This window comes from Hydra viridissima, unplaced genomic scaffold (genome assembly GCF_058129835.1).
Source record: "Hydra viridissima isolate aposymbiotic clone 2 unplaced genomic scaffold, HvirCarnegie_v1 scaffold_1, whole genome shotgun sequence".
NCBI classification, from domain to species: domain Eukaryota; kingdom Metazoa; phylum Cnidaria; class Hydrozoa; order Anthoathecata; family Hydridae; genus Hydra; species Hydra viridissima.
The window spans coordinates 20,073,676-20,096,462 of record NW_028324300.1 but is presented as its reverse complement, the minus strand read 5'-3'; the positions used below and the strand labels follow the sequence as shown (position 1 = coordinate 20,096,462).

Genomic DNA, 22,787 nt, shown 5'->3' with positions numbered 1-22,787 from the left:
TATGCTTTGTTTTTAGTGCTCCAGCATTTTAGGGTAGGAGCAGCAGCTGGAACTTCTATGAAAAGTTAGACAATCTGGAATATTTAGTACACATTTTTCCTTAGCTTATGATTATTTTAATACCTAGCTTACTAAGAAATATAATTGAATAGTTAAGTTGTTTAAATACAAAATTAAGGAGTAGGATCTCCTCAAAAATCTTTTTTTTAAAAATGAGAAAGCAAACCTAACAAAAATTTTTTGAATAACACCAAGACCCATTTTTTAAAATTAATGAGTTCATATAAAAGTAAGAACCATATGCCCTGATAACTTTAAAATTTACAAAGTATTTTAAATTTTAATAATATTTGTGAATTTGTAAAGTGGAAAAATTTTCAACCTGGTTTAAGAAGTTATAACCCTCAAAATTCATTTGAAACTTAAACTGAAGTCTTTTTTAACTTCTTGTTTCAAATATCAATTTATTTCTAAATTCTTTAAGATAGAATTAACATAAAAATGAAAAGAAAAAGATCACTCACCATGTTTAACTTCTTTTTTGATTGATTTTGACTTGTTAAAAGTATCAGAAACCATTCTTTCATATCTGAATATAATAATACAAAATGATTGAAAAAGAAAACTTTAACTGCTGAGAGATCTTTCTAAATTCATAAAACAAACATAAAAAAAAAAAAAAAAGAAATTATATTGAAATTTACAATAAAAAAATATCTAATACTTGATAACCAAAGCATACAAAAAAATTATAACCAGAACATATATTATTTATCAAGTGCTCTATATACTTTAAAAAGGCTCTACATACCTTATCAGTCAATAACTGATAAAGTATGTATGTAGATCCTTTAGCACATGATAAATGGATAAGTGCAGAACTGTTTTATGTTTAAAACATCATTAAATTGTCAAATGAAATAACATTCCATCAACCTCATTGAAATTTTCTTCAGATTTATAAAAGGCTACAAAAAAACTTTTTCTATTATTTCTTTACGAAGAATTCCTTACAATTACTTTGTTTTTCAACATGTATCAAAATATATCAAAAGATTCTTAACCTTTTAAAGAACTTATATCAAAATATTTCATTACCATCCCTTCAAATTTAAGATTAACAGAAGTTTGTTGTGAGGAATTTAAAAATAAAAAACTCAAAAAATAAGCGCATAAAAAGGGCAATATAAAAAATTTGTTCAGACGTTAAAAAATCTCTAGCATTTTAACATGTTTTTTTTTTTGATAATTTGAGAATGGAGTCTTTTTGCGATTGATCATACTGATTTGGGCCTTTAAATATTTTAAAAGGCCTGCAATTCCAATCTTTTTTCTTTCAGAAGCTCTTTTCATCATTGAATCCAGAAATATATTAGATAAAGTTCATCCTGATCTTTATTTCTGTTAAAAAAAAGACTTACAATATTTTTTAGCTTCAAAAAAACACTAATAACTCTTCTACAAAGTACATCAGCATCAGCTTTAATAATATCTAAACCGCCTCCCATTTATCTAGCAGATACTTGGGAGGTTGTCAAATAGTATTAGACAAAGAAATCTTGAAATTATGTTAAACAAAAAATCTTCAAGACAACAGCACCAAAAATCATTAATTATCAGAGGTGACCTTTTAAAATTTTTTTTAACAATATGAATTTTTGGTGTTTTTAATTCCATCAAGCTCACATAGTTCAAAAGTATCTTCATTAAGGTAATTTTTCTCAATTGACAGAAGTTTATCATTATCAACTACTTTAGCATCCTCTTCTATGTTGTCACTGCAAGTCTTTATTTTCTACTAGATTGTTTCCTTTTTTATAAGGTACATTAACTAATGCCAAGAATATTTTATAAGAAAGTTGGTTGATGAGTTATTCTAGAATCTTACGCTTTTTTTCTTAACTTGGCTCCATCATTTACCATTCCAAAAATATGGATTCAACTCTTTAAGCTCTGTTTCAATCAAGTTAAGACCATCTTTAGCCTTAATTGAACTAACAATCCTCATCATTCCAAGTCATTGAGCTGAACTGTCTGAAAAGTGTAAGTTAAGCCACTAATACCTTTGATTTCTATTAGAAATCCATTCAGCTAGAGCAATCAAAATCTATCATCATAATCCATCACTTTTGAAAAATCATAAATCATTCCAATTTCTTTTTTTTTTTTTTGTATTCTAAAAACATTGAAGTCATAGTTTGGCTTGAACTCTGAATTATAATATTTTGAAAACAGCCCATCCTTTTGAGTATCAATACTTTATAATGCCTTTTATGCGAGAATAAGATCAACAGCAACGATTCCAGCGATAACAAGTTCCTGAAGATCTTTCTTTGGAAAAACTGGTAACAATTCAAAGTTGATTTCATCATTTAGTCTCGGATTAGGGCCTGAATTCCAACCTAATGTTGATATTGTCAATGAAGTAAGGTGAGAAACTCACATCGCTTTTTTTTATTTTCATCTTTTCTACTTTTTCTAAATAATGAAGTAATACTGTAGTTGCTTGATTTGCCTTAAAATTTCAAGGACTTTATTTGCACTTAACAATATTTCAATCCCTTGTAATTAAAACATATTTCTGAATTTCAGATAACTTTTTTCTGTGAAGGCTCTCCCATTCACTTCCATTTTTAGTTATTTTTCAAATATTACTAAAAATATACACATAACAAAACAAGATAAAAATAAGTAATATATGAGACAAAACTACTAGAAACAAAACAAAAACAAAAAAACAAAACAAATTCTTAAGACGCCTGGCTATATATTCAGCAAAATCCATTAAGGTTGACATGGTAAAACAACGCTAATAAATCAAAATGTAAACCAAAAAAAGGTAACATTTTACTTTTATAGAAGCTGTGTGCAAAATTGATAATCACTTAGGTATAACACAAGTATGGAAGAGTACAATTTTATGGTTTTATAATTTTATGTTAGAAATGAAATTCATCAATGGCCCAAAAAGGATTTGTGTAAGCTTATGATTTGTTATTGTTGTTGTTGTTGTTGTTATTTTTGTTATTATTATTATTATAATTATTATTATCATAATAATAATAATAATAATAATAATAATAATAATAATAATAATAATAATAATAATAATAATAATAACAATAATAATAATAATAACAATAATAATAATAACAATAATAGTAATAATAATAATAATAATAATAATAATAATAATAATAATAATAATAATAACAATAATAATAATAATAATAATAATAATAATAATAATAATAATAATAATAATAATAATAATAATAATAATAATAATAATAATATAATAATAATAATAATAATAATAATAATAATAATAATAATATAATAATAATAATAACAATAATAATAATAATAATAATAACAATAACTATTATTATTATTATTACTATTATTAAAAATGTTTTTTTAACTACTTTGTACATGATTATAAATTTTTATAACTTGTTTTTTGCTCTAAGAGCAAAAAAAAAAACAACCTAAATGTCTTAGCTAAGATAAAAAGTAATGATAATAATGATAATTATAATAAATTTAATCTTTTTTTATATGACATGTTATCAGTGAACTTTCCAGTATTATTGTGTTTACAGAAAGTTTAGATTATTTAAATAAAACCAAATAAAATACTTACATTATGTTATTTGCATCATTAATTTTGAAGCAATCATTTTCAATATATTCATTAAAATTCGTTTTTTTGGCTCCACGATCTTTAAAATCTTTGCATTCATCATTTATATACCGAAAGCAGTCTTTACAACTCCATAGTTGATTTTCATCATTACTGATTTTAACTTGGATCTTTTCAACAAAGTCTTCAGACCAATTATCTAACACTTCTTGAGTGGTTCCGCCCTTTTGGAAATCTGCATTTTCTGAAGGTAAAACAAAAACTATTAAATACGAATTGCATCTTGAACAAATGTCTGCAATGACATGTCTAAGATAATACTCTTCTGGTTTTACTAAGACAATAACAACTTCTGATTCTGCTCCACACATTGCCCTGCTGTCAGCTACAAGCACATTTAGTTTACTTTTTTTAACTTCATTGGTCACAAAGATCATTTCTTTCATTGTTGGAATGTATTTTCGTAAATGTGGCGTATAAACTACTGGTTGATGAATTTCATCAATATATATTGCATACGCAACCACTTTAACTTCATCCATATTGTTACATATAACAGTAGTGCCCCTAACGTTGTCAAAACAAATCTTCTCCAATACAACTGATAAAACCTTTGCAGAGCTTACTTCCGTCCAGATTAGGGAAGGAAGAAATACTATTTTAGGTTTTTCGCCTTCAATTGAATGTCCACTAAGCCCAGGTTTAAAAACAAACTGAGTTTCAATATAATTATTTGATCCAACAACATTTTGAAGGTTTGATACTATCTTTGCCCCTTGATCTAAATCATAATCGTGATAAACTTTTGCAGGTGTGGCATCATCTTCCTGTTTAATATTATCTTTCTTGTTTGATACTATCTTTGCTTCTTGATTTAAATCATAATCATGATTACCTTTTACAGTTATAGCATCATCTTCCTGTTTGATATTATCTTTCTTGTTTGATACTACCTTTGCTTCTTGATTTAAATCATAATCATGATAACCTTTTTCAGGTGTGGCATCATCTTCCTGTTTGATACTATCTTTCTTGTTTGGTACTATCTTTGCTTCTTGATTAAAATCATAGATCATGATATCATGATAAGCATCATTTTTTTGTTGAACTTTAGATGAATGTCCTTGCTGTGTCATACTTTGTGCTGTGTAAAGATTAGTGATCTCTGTTCTTATTGTTTTAGTTATTTGTTCATCACTTTTTACACTTATTTGTTCAACTGTTTTTTGTTGTTCTAAGTTGCTTATGTTATACTGAGTTTCAATACTATGTGATTCAAAAACAGAATTATGCTGAGTTTCCATATCACTATGTGAGCCATTATCTTTTTCATTACTTGATTCTATGTTGGAATTCTGAAACAAAATAGTATTTGATTTACTAATAGTGTCTTGAGCCAAATCAATTAATGATTTAATAGATTTTGTAACTCTCATTGACTTATCAAGAACTATCCTCTTCATCCCTATCTTTTCTTCATTAAAATAAGTACTTTCTAATATCTGTTTTTCACTATCTTTATTTAAGTATCGATTCTTCTCAATACTTTTAGGTATAAAGACCACTAAAGATTCTTTTAAAAGTGAGGAAAACAACTTCTTCAACTGATTTGCATCTTCTTCTCTGACATATTCTCCTGGAAGTTCATCAAGTACAAAGTTTACTTTAGTGCCACCATTTTTACTGTAATGTTGCAGTAATTGTGGGAGAGAAATATCTTTATTTTCAAGCATTTTTTCGTTTTCACACATACGTTGCCATAACTCTAACAAATTTTCACACACGATTTCAACATTGGTATTTGAGTCATTCTTTAATCTATCAGTAAACTCTTTCATCTCACATTGAAATAAAGAAAAATGGTCACAGCAAATGTAATACAAAGTGGACTTTTTTAATGATTTTTCATAAAATCTTTTTACAATCTGTTTCCCTACCACAGATTTTCCAAAGCCAAATCCACCAGAGACGACTTTTTTAAGCTCTTTGTCATTTATTGCAATAATTTGTTCAGGGTTAAGAATCAACGAGTTAATCTGTTCTAAAGTATCTGAATTGAGTGTGGGCAAGTTCTCATCACATTTAGCAATAATCAACATGGTCAACCCTATAACTTTCTTGAAAAGTGCTTCATCCTTTGTCTGGGAATTTTTTTCGAAACAGTATTCATAAAATTCTTTGCGCCACCAACTGTTTAAAGTCTGATATGTTTTAAGTTCATCTCGGCATAAAAATAAAATATTGTACAGTTTAAACTTTGAAGAAAACTGGAAAGTTAGCTCTTTTTCTAAATCCTTTCTTTCAACTGAACAACAAGCAACTACTCCTAATATAGTTAAGGCTTTTTTTTCAATAACAGGTTTGTTGATACTTGCAAAATATTTGACATCAGCAGAGCAGCTTTTAGATTCTTGGTTGATGCAATCTGATGAAGAAGCAGCACGAACAATAAAAATCAAGTTTATTTTTGAGTAAAATATTACAACTCTATTGACTGAAGATCGCTGAAAATGTTTTTGAGACATAAAATTTAGTAAGGTTGCATGGTGATATAGGTCATAATCAGATAATACAGCACGAATACCTTCTGTAAGCTCTTCTTTAAACAGTTCAGTAAACAACCGCGGAATGCATATGGTGTCCATTTGTTCATCGATTGTCGAGGGAAAACAAATTACTTGGTTAAGATCAACAAAATTCCTTTCGAAATATTCCATCGCAAACTCTTGAATGGGTTTTTCTTTTGATATTTTAGATTCAGAACCCACTTTATCTCTCCAGTCCAAATACTCTGCCATAGAAGGATTTTGATCAATCCAAGGGAACTGATTGCTGAAACACGGATCAGGAATTATGATGCTCAATTGATTACATGAAATTTCATAGCTACACCATTCTTTAAAAAAAAATTTAAATAATTTTAAATATTGGAGAAAAAAAAAACAAATTATTCAAAAACTTCTTCAAAAAGAATATAAATATAAAAACTATATATATAAGAATAAAAGAATTTTTTAAAGCTAACAGGTAATTAAAATGTTTTAAGATTCACACTTTGAAGTTAAATATATACCATTAATCAAAACCTCAAAACTATCTGATTGCCATTTTTTTCCTTTTGAGTCTTCAAATGAAAATTGAAATTCAACTTTACCATAATCTTTAAAGTTTTCAACTTTAACAAATAAGACTTTTTCTTCCTGTTTGACGATATAATAAGAACCTGATTTGTGGTAACCTTTACTGATAACTTCCCATTGGATTTCGGCTTTTTTAGGTTTAAACTCCACTTTTGAGAGTTTCTCATTGCCTGTCAGTAAATACTTGAATACACAGCCACCTGGAAATTTTTCTACAATTCTAAATGGAACAAATTTTTAACAGTAACTTTAAATCATTTGTAATGCTTTTTTAAATTCTCTTTTATTTCAAAATATGAAAGAAAAGGGAAGAGCTATGTTGTAAGATTAGGCACAACATCTAAGAGTTAGGATTCACAGCACCAAAAAAGTTGATGAAAAAATATGTCTTACAGATTACTGGTTATGTCTGGACTCTTTGGTGGTTCTAAAAATTTTAAAATTTCATTAAAAAACATTTGAACTGACTTTGGTTTTAAGCCAAATTATTTAGAAAATTGGCCGATAAAATATGTAACATAGTTTTTTTATTTAAGTTTACTTGAATAAATTAATTTTGCTTAAAATCTTCAGTATTCAATGTTATAAAAGAAATTAGTATAAAAAATCATAAAAGTATTTGTGTGAGGTGAATGAATTAAAAACCAAATATCAGCTTTTATGACAATAATAACAGAGGAGATAGTGATTTTGCCGGTTATCCGGTTTTTTGGTTAACCGGATTTTCTTCGAATATCAAATATCTATTTTCGAATAATAAAAACCGACTTAAAATTTTAATAGAAAGTAACAACTTACTTATGACGCTTAATGTTTGACAAATCTTAATTGATAAAAGATTATAATAAATTTCTTTTATTATTTAAATGTTAATTTAATCAGTTTTGTTTGATAATATATTCTTATAACAACTTACAATAGAAATCTCAAAGTATTACTTATTACTTATGCAACTTAAACAATACATTTTTAAGAAAGTTTTTTCGGAATATTCTGGAACTTTTTTTGCTTACTCAGCGTGTTTTTTGAATCAATAGTCTATTGGCAATAGAATTCGTTTATTTGTAGATTTGGCGGTATTTTAGTGTTATCAAATGTTCTTTAAATTATGTTTCCGGACCAAGATGTTTTGAGAACATTCAAGTTTATCCATGTTTCAATCTATGTCCGCATAACAATAAGTTTTTTAAATACACGCAATTTAACTTTATAACAACTTTCTTTTCCTGATCAAATGTTCTCATATGAGAGAATGCTTTTAAAAATCCACTGATATTAAAACATATTGGTAAAAAAAATTTGCAGAAGTTTGTAATTATAACTACATAGTAAAACTACATAGTTTAGTTATGTAACTTATGTTATGACCTTAACTTTTTTAACTTAATAGCATGAATATGTCATCATTTTAATTTTTCTATATGACAAGTTATTTATTTGTTTAGAGCATGATGTCTAGTCTTAAAAAGAGTATTGTATGGAATTTTTTTAAAAAAGTTGACAGTAATTTTTCTGTGTGTAATGTGTGTGGTGAGAAAATCATCATAAAATATCGTGCAAAGGAGGAAGTACATCTGCTATGCAGAATCACTTAAAATTGCGTCATCCTCCTAATCTGGTTGTTGCTGGAAGATCTGATGCAGGTTCGTCAACAAGTGCTAGAAATACCTTCATAAGTACGTATTTTAATACAACAACTGTGGTTATGAATCGTGCCAAAAAAGAGGAGTACTGCAATAAGTTGGCAATGATGTGCGTTCAAGATCTACGTCCTATCAGTTTTGTCTTAGGGAGAGGATTCCGTGCAGTGGCACAATTTTTGTATCCAGGTTGGTGCCACTTTTTTTTATTAATTTATTATTTATGTATATATATATATATAGATATATATATATAAAGTTTTGCATAGTAGATATCTGGCTGTTCTAATAACAGCATTTTAAAATGTTATTAGCGTATTTTGAATCGTAACTAACACTTGAAAAGTAATGCAAATAAAATATCTTATATTAATATGATAATTTCCATTACTTCCATAACTTTATTACATTATTTACATTTTACTTACAGGTGCTCCACCAATAGGATACACATCAATTGTCTTACGAATAGCTTTGCAATTTGAGGCAAGAAAGGCTGTCATTTTTTCAGAAGTTCACACAATTATGGGACAATTAAACATATATCCTTGTCTCACAACAGATGGCTGGACATCAAATTCTAACGAAAGCTTCATAGCTATTTCAATTCATTTAATTGACAAGAACTGGAACCTTGTCAGTTATGTTATCAATTTGGTTCACTCCCAGGAGCGTCACACAAGCGTCAACCTACAGAAAAGTTTGGAGGCTGCAATGGATGCCTGGCAAATTCCGGAAGCCTTTGCAGTGGTGTCAGATAATGCTGCAAACATTGTGCTGGCACTAACTTCAAGCAAACATGTGCAGCATATGGTACGGTGTCGGTCACACAAGCCAATTGGCCATTAATGACAGCATAAATGCTATCCAGACAGTTAGGGGTGCGCTAGCAGCCATCCAAAGAGTGGCACAGTTCTTCAGAAGTTTGAATCCGTCCTGGAATGTCCTCAAACAAATTCAGAAAGACGAAATCAAGAGGAATTATAAAAACCGTGGTACTACAGTATCTAGACTTCCAAAGCCTATCCGCCCTATCATGGACTGTGAAACCAGGTGGAGCAGCAAAATCCATATGGCAGAAAGAATGGTGAGGCTACAACAGAACATCATTGCGGCAATGCAGGTAAGATAAATTGTTATAATTTACTATAAATAATTGATTGATTATTGATTGCAAATGCAAGCTTGTGCGCTTTTATTTTTATGAATATCTTTTCGAAAGGATCCTCAAGTGAAGAAAGACATGGCTAGATCAAAGTGTGGCATGCCCAATGCTGACTATTGGGGCGTTGCGCAAACAGTGGTGGAAGTTTTAAAACCCTTTGCTGCCCAGGTTACTCGCTGGAGCGGTCAGAGGTATGTTTTATACTTGGCGATTTATCCAGCAATTTTTCGGATTGCTAGATTTTCTTAAGCCGGATGATGAGAACGACACGTGGGCTGCTGTACAGCTGAAAGAAAAGCTGAAAAGCAAAATAAAGCAACGGTTTGGTTTGGTTAGCAGTATTAGCAATGATTTTCCTTGCTATTTAGGCATGGTTGCTGCCCTCTTGGACCCTCGATTCAAAAGCCTCCCATTTCTGACCACCGAAGAAAAAGCAAGTGTGATAACGTATGCAGAAGAATTGCAGGCTATCTTGCAGCAGCAACCTGTCATGGGCCCTGCTGCAACCACTTCTGCATCTTCGAAATGCAAAGACTTTGATGCTTTTCACATAAGTAAAAAAAAAGTTGATTTACTCTCGCGTATTTACAAGCCAACAACAAATGCCAGCTCATTACCAACAACTTTTTGTCAGGAAATACAGATTTATATAGCAGAAGCTGCTGAACCGCTCACAGGAGATCCACTAATGTGGTGGAAGTTGAATAGTTCTCGATTCAACCTTCTTTCTCGTTTGGCTGCACAGCTTTTCTGCATCACAGCAACCAGCTGTCCGAGTGAATGAATATTTTCAACCACCGGAAATGTTATCACAAAGAAAAGAAATCAATTAACGCCAGAACATGCAGAGATGCTAGTTTTTCTGTGTGAAAATTCAGAGTTACGTGGAAACTTGGTTGATGATAACGAAGAAGAAGATGATGATGATGATGATGATGAAATTCAATTTAGCATCGATGTTGAGATGAATGATAATGCCGATAATTAAACAATACTTGTACATTATTAATAATGTACAAGTAAAAAAAAGTACAAGGAATATATTCCTACCTGTTTTAATTATATAATTAAAAATCGTATATTATATTATAATATAAAAAATATATGTTTTTTATATCTTTTTCCATGTTTTTATTCTCATGCTCCTAATAAACATCCCCCCCCCCCCATTTATTAATTTTTGATTATTTTTCCCACTCACCCCAAGCTTATTAAGACCCCCCTTGTTTATTAATTTTTACTTGTTATCAAAGTTAAATTTATATCTTAGATTTAAAAAAAAAAACTCTGAAAATCAGCCTAAAAATTAAAAAATAATTATATCAGTCACAAATAAAAACAAAAAGTTCAGTGAAAACAAGCTTTAAAAATTGTCGAACTTAGTTTATTTCTCACCAAAGCAAAAGCAAATTAAATTATATTGAAATTATAATGAAATGGCTGATAGAAAATGTGCATTTGACAGCAAGCCGCGCTAGAATTAAAAAGTTTTATTCGTATTTTTAATTTGAATTTATAAATTAAAATTTTTTACAAAAATTCCCCCCCTTCCCCCCATAACCGAATAGTCGGTTAACCGCAAAATGATGGGAACTGTTATCTGGTTTTTAAAACGGTTAACCGGCGAAATCACTAAGAGGAGAAGTAGGAGGGAGAAGATAGATGTTAGGGGAAGAAGAAACTGCTGCTTCAATAAGTGTTATTTTAATAAATATTTTTTGAAAGACATGAATGAAAAATATTTAGCATGAGACATGATTTTTTTTTTTTTTAAACTGTTTTTAGCAACCTTCTGTTATATGCTAACCCCTCATAATATCTAAAAACTAGAGGAAATATCAAAACATATCAGCTCTGACATAATTAATAAGAACATTTGGAACTACTAATTATCTTCCTAAGTAGAATTTCACAGTATGGTGATCATTTCACAGTATGGTGATCATTTCACAGCAATTGTGAGATTTGCACTATATTTAGGTCTAAGTACAAACTAAAAGATGGTGAAAAAAATGGTATCTTTTAGTTTCTCTTGTTTATCTGTGGTTATTGCACATCTATGCTAAAAGTATATTATTGTCTTTTTGTGTAGTCATTGTGCAACATGTGCAAAATAAAAACTACCAATGGAGGCTTCTCTGTTGTAAATAATGGTATTTTTATCATATAGTGCTCATATAAGTAAAGTAATTAGTAGTCATGTGAAACTATAAATTTTGTTTTTCTAAATAAATATTAGCCAAAAATATTTTAATATGCGTAAACAAGTCAAAGTACAAAAATTTATTATTACAAATAGAGAAGATGAAAAGGGCCTAAGAAGAAATTAAGAAATTTTTTCTATTTACATTGGTTCCTTCAATGTAGGAAACTTAATCAAAATAGATTTTCATATGTCTGTTGCTAAAACATAGGAAACTTAGTCAAAATAGATTCTAAGATGTCTGTTGCTGGTTACATTAACATTTCGGGTGAAAATCTTTATTTCAGTGCTGCTTAAAACAGTTTGGAGTTATATTTTTCAACAAAGATAATGACCCGAAACATATATCACCTATAACGTCTCAGAACTTTGAGACAAATCCATTTAATAAAATGATTTAGCTTTTACTATTTCCAAATCTAAACCCCATCAAGTACCCATGGCCAATACTTAATAGTAAAATACCATAAAAATGTATAATCTACTTTGGATCTCATATTATTCTTAGCGTAATATCTTTGTGTGGAAATTTCACTTTTATTAGAAACCCTTCTTATTTTTTTAATAAATGATAAAAGAAAATGTTGAGCTGATTTTAAAACTCTGAAATATATAACTCTTATAAGTTTCATATATACATTAATATAAATATTTCTATAAATATACATACAAGCATGTATGTATGTATGTATATATGTATGTATGTATGTATGTATGTATGTATGTATGTATGTATGTATGTATGTATGTATGTATGTATGTATGTATGTATGTACAAAAGAGTGAAAAAGTAACCGGAAAAGCACATAACTTTAGAAAACTTTTGAATGAAAGTCAAATTCTTTCAAAATTTCACTGGAATGTCAAAAAATTGATTACAATTCTAAAAATAAATAAACTTTTACTAAATCTAAACAATCTAATCTTAAAAGTTCATTTTATTGAAATATGCACGTCCAAAAGTATCCAGGCAAAAAAAAAATATTTGAAGTAGATTTTTTTTTAAACATTTTTTTTGGTTTTGAAAAGGTCTTTCACAAGGGTTAAAATGTGCTTTGGGTCATTGTCCTGCTGAAATATCCATCCTCGAGCCATTTTGTCTTTAGCATGTGGTTGCATAACATCCTTAATGATATCTGTGTACATATTTTTGTCCATTATGCCATCAATCAAATGGATAGGAGTGACACAATCTCTATTGAAGCAACCCCAGACCATACCATTTCCACCTCCGTGCTTTACTGTTGGTAGCTGGTATTTAGGATTGTTTCTATGGCCTTTTGGTCAACAAACATATCTAATACCATCAGATCCAAATAATACAAACTTAGATTTATCACTAAAAAGTACTTTCCGCCATTGTTCTCTTGACCAATTCAAATGTTCAATTGCAAATCTCAAGTGTGCTTTTCGATTCTTTATAGAAATAAAAGGTTTCTTTGCAGGACGTCTTCTAAATAGATTTGCAGACCTCAAATGACACTTGGTTATGTCAACACTACATTTTTCATTATAAAACTCTTTCATTTCAGCATTTAACAAGACACCATTTTTGCATGGATCATTTTTTACAGCACGAATTAAAACTTTGTCTTTCAGATGTAATTCAAGGCCTTCCTGACTTTAGAGAAATTCTATTGTGATTTCTTTCATTACATATTTTATATATACCCACTACTATTGATTTTCCTATATCAAAATGATCCGCTATGTCTCTTGTAGTTCTGCTTTGTTCAATTGCATGCAATACCGCTTCTTTGACAGCTAAACTTGTATATTTTTGCTTTGTTATTTTAAAAATTGTGACACTATGTAACATTTTAGATCTTCACAAAATCTCCCTAAATATCATAAATGTGACTAAACTAGTCATTGTTACAAAAAGTCAGTAAGAATATATAGTTTCTGTAACAGGAGTTGCAGTTCTTATAACAAGTATAGAGCAAGAAGAAGTTTTTCAGTTTAGTTAAGGAAGTATGATATTATGGATGATTGGATTGTGAAATGAAGGCAGATTACCTCTGGAATTGAAAACAAGATTGTTTTGAATACAAGAAATAATTTTCAGACTGTGTTGAATCCTTGCTGACTAATGGTTTACATTCCAGTAAATAAGATGAGCAATAATTGGAAGTTATATTGTAATACTTTGACTTTAACAGGTTGCTCTAGTAAAAAAAGGTGGGTTAGAATGGCTCAGTGAGGATAAAAGTGTCTATTTAAAGAGAAAGATGTTGCATTGTTTGAATGAGGTTGCAACTAATTTGAAGGTAATTTCTGATTTTTAAAAACCCTAAAGTACTTATGTAAAAAAAAAATTTTTACAGGTTATTAAAGCTCTTAAATTTAGCACCTTTAAATTATTTTCAGAATTTGTATATGTAAATGAATATTTGTATATGAAAATTCTCAAAATAATTTAAAGGTGCCAAACTTAAGAAGGCTTTTTGTTTATTTTCAGAAGTTTATATATGAAAGATGTGTGCATCATTTGTTAATTTTCAGAAAAAAAAAATTGGTAGAAAAAGAAGAATTGAACTGATCAAGTAAAAATAACATGATTTCGAGCCTTGAATCCTCAAATAAGAAAATTACATCATTTTAAGCATGATGTGCAAAAACCTCAATGACATAGCAGAACATTTACAAATAGCCTGCACCCAATGAAGTACTAAAGGTTACTAATTTTGCAGTTGTAAAACAATATAACATGATTAGCATATAATATTACCGTTATGTGGTTAATTGTTTCAACCCTATTGAAATTGTGAAATCAATATGTGTTATTCCAAATGATTTATTTTTTATCCTAGCAACAAACTTTGTTTGACAAACACTAACTTATAAATTGCAAAGTTCAATTGCTTATCTCATGGCAACAATAAAGAAATAAAGCACTAAATTTGTGTTACTATATAAACAACTTTTTTGCTGACTGTATTCAACTGTTTTGTTAGTTACAGTAAAAAAATCAGCAAGAGTAAGTTAACAAATCAAATTTTGACAAAATGTCTCTGAAAAGATTGCAAGGATATAAAACTTGTTTATGTTAAAAATCATTAACTGCCTTTTGTAAAAGGTTTGATGAACAGAATTTGAAACTGAACAGAATTTGATTTTAACAATAAAAGCATAAAACCAATTTGTGCATAAAATATTTGCAGCAAAAAAGCACTGCTATTCCCTTTTATGTCCATTTACATAAGCTACAATACCTGGCTTCTGATTTTACTAAACTTGGCAAATAGAATTTATAATGTTATATACAGTGATCACAGAAATAGCATTTCTGTGATCACTGTATATAACATTTTCTTCATAAGAGTTAAAAAAGCTTCTTCCTTTGTTAGAGAAATAAAAAATATTGATTTCTGTTTATTAGCTGTAAATCATAAAAAAAATTATTTTCAACTGAAGTATAGCTACAATTACTGAAAAGTTTACAAAATACCATGAAAAGTTGTGATCATAAAAATAACACATGGTGTCCCATTATGTCCCAAAAATGCTCCATTTGGTTCATATCTGAACTGCAAGCTGGGCACTCCAAAACTTGAATATTAACATTAAGTATTCAGTAACAATATATGCTGTATGTGGTCTAGCATTGTCCTGCATAAGAAGGAATCCATCTCAAATGTACGGTGCAAAAGGTACAAAAAAAGGTTTCAAAATGTCTGCTATGTATTATTGATAAGTCAGACATCCACCACCAACAATAAAAAGCCATGTGCAAGCTGTTAAAGATATTCCACCCCATACCATCAATTAGCTGCCTCCACATAAAGTGGTTTCTCGAATGTTACAAGCGAAATATCTTTCATTTGGTCTTCTGTACACTCTTGGGTGCCAATCAGAACTTACAAAGCAAAACCTTGACTCGTCTGTAAATATGACCTGTGCCCAATCACGTATTTCCCAATTCATATGCCTTCTTGCAAAAGCCAGTCTGTTTCTTTAGTGGTCTACAGACAATCTGGGACCAGTAGCTGCTGTCCAAGGTTATAAATTTAAAGCACAAAGTCTTCTTCTTATGGTATCTTGACTAACATCAGTTCCATGAACATCAGCAAGTTGGATTTGGAGACTTTGTGCATTAGTGAATGGTTCTCTCAGTGTTCAAGGCATTAAAAATGCTTTGGATCATTGGTTTCTACAAACCTTTGTAGAACCCTACCAACTGTTGTATGAGACACTTCAAATCTTCTATTAAGTTCACAATTTGTCAATCCTTCATTGAAAAAGTAACAATTGCAAAACATTGATCACAACTTAAATTTTGTTTAGAATGCTGAATTGCAAACAGATGTGTTGCTCAAATGATAGACATCTTTTCTGCTTTTAAAACAATTAAAAACCAATACTTACTTTTCTTTTAGAAGTGAGGTTTCCATCAATTTTGAACTCCAGACCAACACCATGCCAGAACATACAATCGGTTGTTTTTTTTTTTTTTTTGTTTCATAGGACTTCAATTTTAGTTTTTATTTTATGAGAAGTTAAAAGAAGATTTTTTTAAGATATCCTCTCTACTAGCATTTGCTATTTCATCGAGCACATTCACATAACAAAATTTGACAAAAAATTTTAAAAGTTTTTGTCAAATTATTGTATGTACATACTTACAATAATGCAAGTTCCAACTTGTAAGTTATCATAAGAAATACCATCATAATATAATTCCTACAGAAATGCTTAATGTTTAATGTTCAACGTTGTTTCGTCATTAGTTCCTAGGCTTTGAATTAGTTACTAGGCTTTGGTAGAGCGCGTTCTTTAAATGCACGCGGCCATTGGAGAAAGATATTTTGAGCGAGTTAAAACTTCTTTCCTTTTGGAATTTAATTATTAGTTTAGATATATTACATAAAGAATCATCTTAATCAATTATATATCATATTATGATTGAAGTAAGTATATGAAATAGTTATATATACATTTTTATCAGATAAAGTAGAAAGGATTAAAACTTTTATTAGATAAAGTAGAAAGGATTTAAAGTAGAAAGGATTTTAATTTTTTAAATTGTTTAGATTTTGTTTGTGTTAGTTTTTCTTTTAGCAGTTTTATTTTTATTATTTTATATTTTAGAAGGAAAATAGGGGTATGGATGTTATTTAAAGTTATACTATTGCTGTTTCCATAAAATTGTTATTTTTACTTTGAAATTTCTGTGATGCTATCAACTATTTTTGTTCTTTTTTAGAAAATTTAGAAAAAAAAAATTAAAATTTTGTGCCAACACTGACAATGCATGTGACATGTTATTGTATGTAAAGGTTAAATGTTGTTATGAAGATTACAGTTCTTATGAGAAAAAAAAGAATATAAAGTGAATTGTTTGTAAATATATATTTTGTATCTTTTTAAATTTTCTCGCATCATTTTTAGAATTTTTGTTTGCACACGTTTATTGTTTGCATATATGCTTTTTTGATATGTATGTGTATGTGGTAATAAGTGCTTTATAGTTGTTTTATCAATGTGTTTTTATAATAATGTAAAGTGTTTTTTTACTGTTTGTGTATGTGTTAATATGTGTTACATAATTGTTTTAAAAATGTGTTTAAATATGTATATAAGGTATTTATTTATTTTAGTATTAGTATATATTTAACCTTATATACATATTTAAACACATTTATTGTGCTTATAGTTTGTACATATGTTTATATTATGTTCTTTCTGTGTTTTTAAAGTGCTGTGACTTGGTAAACATCTACCTGAAAATCAATTAATTTATTTTAGAGAAGGAGCAGAACATAAGGCTTTAGATCGTGCAGCTCAGCGTGATATGCACCTAATGGCATGGTTTAAGTTAAATACTGAAAATGAAAGAGCATATTGCTATTCGTATGTAGACATTCCTTATCACTTTATATTTGATGATAAACATTGTAAATGGAAGGTTAGACAAAGGGGTGGTAATAAGGTGATAGTAAGAATGTATAAAGTTAATCCAACTGGAGAATAGTTTTTTCTTAGACTGTTACTTTTGCAAGCAAAAGGAGCAACATCTTGGGAGGATGTGCATACTGTTAATGGTATTGTCCTTGAAACGTTTTGTGTAGCATGTGATTTGAAAGGTCTGTTGCAAGATGACACTGAATGGCAGAATACTCTTTCTGAGGCGGTTTTAAGACATGCCAAAGAAAATTAAACAGTTGTTTTCAATTATTTTGACCTTTTGTGAACCTGACAATCCTTTACATCTCTGGAATATACAAATTTTTTATGATGGAAGATTTCATTCACCACTCAGTCCCACTTCTAATAGCTGAACAAGCTACTCTTCATCAAATTGAAAAGATTATTAATCAAATGTGTTATATAAAACCATATTTGTTTATAGTTGTATATATGTTTAAACTATGTTGTTTCCATGTTTTCAAAGTGGTGTGATTTGGCATTATGTTGAGCAAGATTGATAACCTTGCCAGCCAAGCGATGTACTTATAGCAGAGTTGTGACTTAGCAGCATTTAGTGCCAGGCGGAGTTACTGCTTTGGAGCTAGGTTGTGTTGTCTGGCCTTTTTTAATTATTCTCAAAACACATAATAATGTCTGTTAATGTTTAGCGTAATGTGTATGAGAGTATGCAACCTTGATCTTTAAATCTAGGGTGTTTTCATGTCCTAAATTTGAAGCAATTGAATAACTAATATTGAACTTAAAAACAAATATACTTTTATGTATTTATATGTTTAGTAAAAAGATAAATATAGTTAACTTTAAATTGGTTTTCTAATTTTGCCTTTCATATTTTAATTTGGTTTGTTATCTTCACTGGATTTTAGGATCAAGGATGTAAATATTCTATTGTTATGTGTTATTGTTGTGATGTTTTGTGTTGGTATTCATTTTTAACAATAGACACCTTCATGTTGTAAAAAATGAATAATAGGTTGTTTCATTATTGGAACTTACTGCTTTTATTTATTTACTGAAAGCCAAGACAAAATGGTAAAAATGCAATTTATATCTTAAATTGGTTTTTTTTTTATATACATATATAGTATTGTTAATCCTTTTGTACTTCGAAACAGATTTTATTGTTACATTTTCGATAAATGTTTATATTAACTGCCATGTCAAAATGGGTTACTATAAATAGGTACATCGATTTTCAGTTTTTATGCGGTGTTTTATTTTTGTTTTTTTTGTTGTTGTTGTAATTATAGTATCATAATTCCATTTTTTTTTTTCTTTAGGATTTACGATTGACGCATTTATACGATTTATAAAAAGAGACCTGATTACCTTTTATTGTAAATTTTGGTCAGTTAAAATGATATAAATGTATGCAATTAGTTCAATTTTTTTTAAAGTTTTCTCTATTTTAAGCCTAATAATTTGCTGTAAGTAATTTGGTGGTTAATATTGTAGTTTAGCGCATTTTTCAAATATCGAGTTACTTAAATTTTATAAGGTTTTTAACTAATTAATTAGCTTAGTTTGCATTTGCAACACTTTTGAGGAAAGAAAAAATTCTTATATATGTTAAATTCTTATAAATATTAAAAAGAAAAAATTCTTATACACGTAAATCATTGTTTTACATTTCGGTATTCTGGTAAAAGGTCTTCATCAAAAACTTGACTACTCTTAATAAAAATATTCTCCTGACCACCATTAAGGTAAAACGGCAAAAACGGGAAAGGGAGGTCCTTTATTAGTGTCAAAATATTGAAGAGAACTTAACGTTTTAAAGACAGTTTCCTTTTTTAAAGAAACATGTATCAAGGGGATACCAAAAAGTTAATAATTCATGTATAATTAATGTTTGCTTTATATTAATCTTATAAATTAAAGTTCATGTTATAAAAAATATCACAAGAATTTAGCTTCACTTTTTCGTCAATTTAAAGCATTATGAAGTGTTATTATTTTGAGTCAGTAACTAAAAACGTATTGCGTTGAACTTGGTAATATTGAGGAAAGTGGTTCTGTCTAACACTGATATGACCTATGTCAATGGTAAATTACTCAATATTAAATAATTGGTAAATTATTTTACCTCCGCATACTTTTTATTTTAACTTTACAGATGGTTTAATTTTTTAAATTTGAAGGCGTTTTTCTAAAAGGGTATTAGTTATGGTTTCGCAACTTTAAATTGTGGAATACAGCCACTATAAATTAACAGACTGACCATAACCCGTTTTACGGGTTGCTTATTGCTAGTTAAAATAAAAAACATAGAAAAATGCTATAAAATGCAATTAAAAGAAAACATTATGAGGTTTGCTATTTCTATGATCACCACTGTATAATTTGAATGTTTGTATTTCATTAATACAAATTTTCTAATAGTTTCTACTTACAACCAAATGTTTTATCTAAAACTTAATTTACAAACAAATCTTTACTTAAACTTTTTTTTTTAAGCAAAAAAAACTTTTAAATTGATATTCTAACATAATTTACTATGATAGCAACCTTTTAATTCAATTTCAATTTTAACACAAAACCTTTTATTAAATTTCAAAAAAGCTAATTCTTTTTTGGATGCACAATTAGCAATTTTTCATGCTAAAGGAAAACAAACTAACAATTTATGGAACATTTTTAATGTAGCTTTTTTATATAAATAATTGCCAAAAGATTTTGGTTAATAAAAAGTTGAAGTCTTACTTGCTTTTACTGTATTTACCAAATCATGCCTTCCTGCCTTTTCCAATTCTTTCACTAAAACATCAAGTGTTGGAGACTCATGATGTTTTCTCCACAAGCATAACATTCTGTATGCTTTCTCTTTCAAACAGACTTTTTCATGGTCAATGTTGTCCAGCTCGGCATCTTTAATAGATAAGATACGACCCAACATCATCCAGTCTTTTCCAATCTCTTCACATAATGATATGAACACTGATTTTAAAATGTCATAATTTTTAGGTTGGTGTTTTGACGTGGCTTTTCCTAAAAGAGAAACAGTAAAAGAAAGTACCTTAAGAACAAAAACGTAAAACTCAAAGCTATTTATTAACTTGCTCAAACTTTATAAATGTATCACCTTAATGAAAGTAAAAAGTTCAAATTTTAAGGTAATTTTAAGTATACTAAAAATTGCATGCAAAAAATTTTGCATATTTTCATTTGAGTTTAATGCAAATTCTTTGATTTACTTTTATTTACCATATACAAATATTTAAATCATTAATTAAAGAAGTTAGAGTTTAAATCTGTAAAAATTTTATAAAATTTAAAAAATTCTAGAGAAACTTAATAAAAATAACAACAATTTAATATACAAAACCAAATTTTCCCAATTCAACATCCAGAACTTCTTTTTGGCAAAAACTAATACTATTATGGTGATATATCAGCTCAATAACTTTGTTCTGACATGGCAATCTTAACAATCACTGCTTTTTTTTCATCACAAACTCAATAGTACCTTTCTTTAAAGTTTTTAACAAAGTTTAATAACAACTTTTTCATGAACGTTTCATGTTTATATATTATTTTACACTTGAAAAGATATGTATCTAAAGCAGAAGATTTTGTAGCAAAAAAAGCAAAATTTTGCATTTTAAATTTTATGTTTTAACTTCCCAAAAATAAAAACTCAGGCTTAAAACAATAAAGGCAGTGCAAAAGCTTGATTAAGGACAAATAGAAATTAGTTCAAATAGGTAAATGAATTCACAAAAATTGGCAAAACTGATTCATTCATACATACATACATACATACATACATACATACATACATACATACATACATACATACATACATACATACATACATACATACATACAAAGTCATACTGTTGAGAAATCTTTCTCTAGCAGTTTGAAGAATCTTAAAGTATACTAATTTCAGTTACCAATTTGATGGTCAAACAACATCAACACAAGGAGAAATATTCTAAAAATTCTTAAAATTGTTAATTATCAGCTTTTCTTGGTTGTAGTTCTTTTTTTTTTTCAAGCTGATTCTGCAATTGACTATTCAACAACACCACAGCTTTTTTGTGTTAAACTTCTTGTCACATCATTTTGTGTTTGTTTTGGCATCAAGATTGACTTGTTGACAAATGAAGAAAATGATTCATAATAAGTAGGAAGAAAAACTTTTTTAAATGTTTTTCTTCAAATGTTTAAAAAAATTCAAAAACTTAGAGTTTTATCTGAGAACTTAGGTGGTAGCATTGTTCATTTGAGGTTTAATATTCTGATTTTCAATCTTGTGAGATCAATATATTTTGGAAAACAGTTTATGAAAATTATTTTGTGTAATAAGCTGTTCATGTTAAAAGTGCATTCTTTACACATGGAGTTAATTTTTAGTGCTTGGTGACATAGAGACAGTAAAACATTCAGAAATACAGAAAAAAAAGAAAAATTTGCAGTTGTTAAACATTAAAACACTCTGTAAGTAAAATTTCTCTTCATCTGAAGAAAATTTTAACTTATGCAACCTCTTTTTCTTTTGTTTTGTTTTGTGATAGGAAAGGAAACATTTTGTTTTGTTTTGTGATGTGAAAGGAAACATGTTAATATAGTAAATTTGTTCAAAATAATTTTTTAAGGGAAGATTACAGCCCAATAGCATTAAATTCTTAAATTAATATTTTAATCAGAACACAGAGAAACCTTCATTCATGTGTTAAACTTAAGTAATAATTAAAATTGTTTGAAAAACTGAAACTTGTAAATTAATTAAACAATCTTGATAAATTTTCACTAAATATAGAGGTCCTTTTAATAAATTTCATCATTTTAAGTTCACTAACTTTAAGAAAGAAATGTTTAAGAAATAAATAATTTTGTGATCAAAAATAATGTAAAAATAAGGTTTAAAAAAGCCATGAACAGTTTTGAAGGATTTAATCTTCACCATAAGTTTTCTTATCCTAAAGCCTTATTATGTTGTTTTTTTAAAAAAAAAAAGAATAACAAATTATAACTGAATCATTATAATATTGTATCATAAAAATTGTAAAATCATAAAGGTTTTCGAATATTCTATTACTTAATGCAACCTCTATTG

At 28.4% G+C, this 22,787-nt stretch overlaps 1 protein-coding gene, 1 long non-coding RNA gene and 1 pseudogene across 8 annotated transcripts in view; 2 read left to right on the top strand and 1 right to left on the bottom strand.

Moving 5' to 3' along the window:
• Positions 1-22,787, bottom strand: part of LOC149893797 (uncharacterized) — a 46,785-nt gene that overhangs the window by 12,980 nt on the left and 11,018 nt on the right. For all 7 annotated transcript variants that reach the window (XM_090076276.1, XM_090076277.1, XM_090076274.1 and 4 more), the window contains 5 exons: positions 20,429-20,713; positions 7,180-7,213; positions 6,720-7,006; positions 3,647-6,542; positions 525-589 (listed from right to left, as the gene is read on the bottom strand). In XM_090076276.1, coding sequence (XP_089932402.1) covers positions 525-589; positions 3,647-6,542; positions 6,720-7,006; positions 7,180-7,213; positions 20,429-20,713 — 3,567 coding nt within the window. The remainder of the gene's footprint in view (positions 1-524; positions 590-3,646; positions 6,543-6,719; positions 7,007-7,179; positions 7,214-20,428; positions 20,714-22,787) is intronic.
• On the top strand, positions 8,366-10,579 carry LOC149893799 (zinc finger BED domain-containing protein 4-like; annotated as a pseudogene).
• On the top strand, positions 16,864-20,359 carry LOC149893798 (uncharacterized). The gene is made up of 3 exons (XR_016449095.1): positions 16,864-17,368; positions 17,451-17,647; positions 17,780-20,359. It is a non-coding gene; the product is annotated as an uncharacterized LOC149893798 (long non-coding RNA).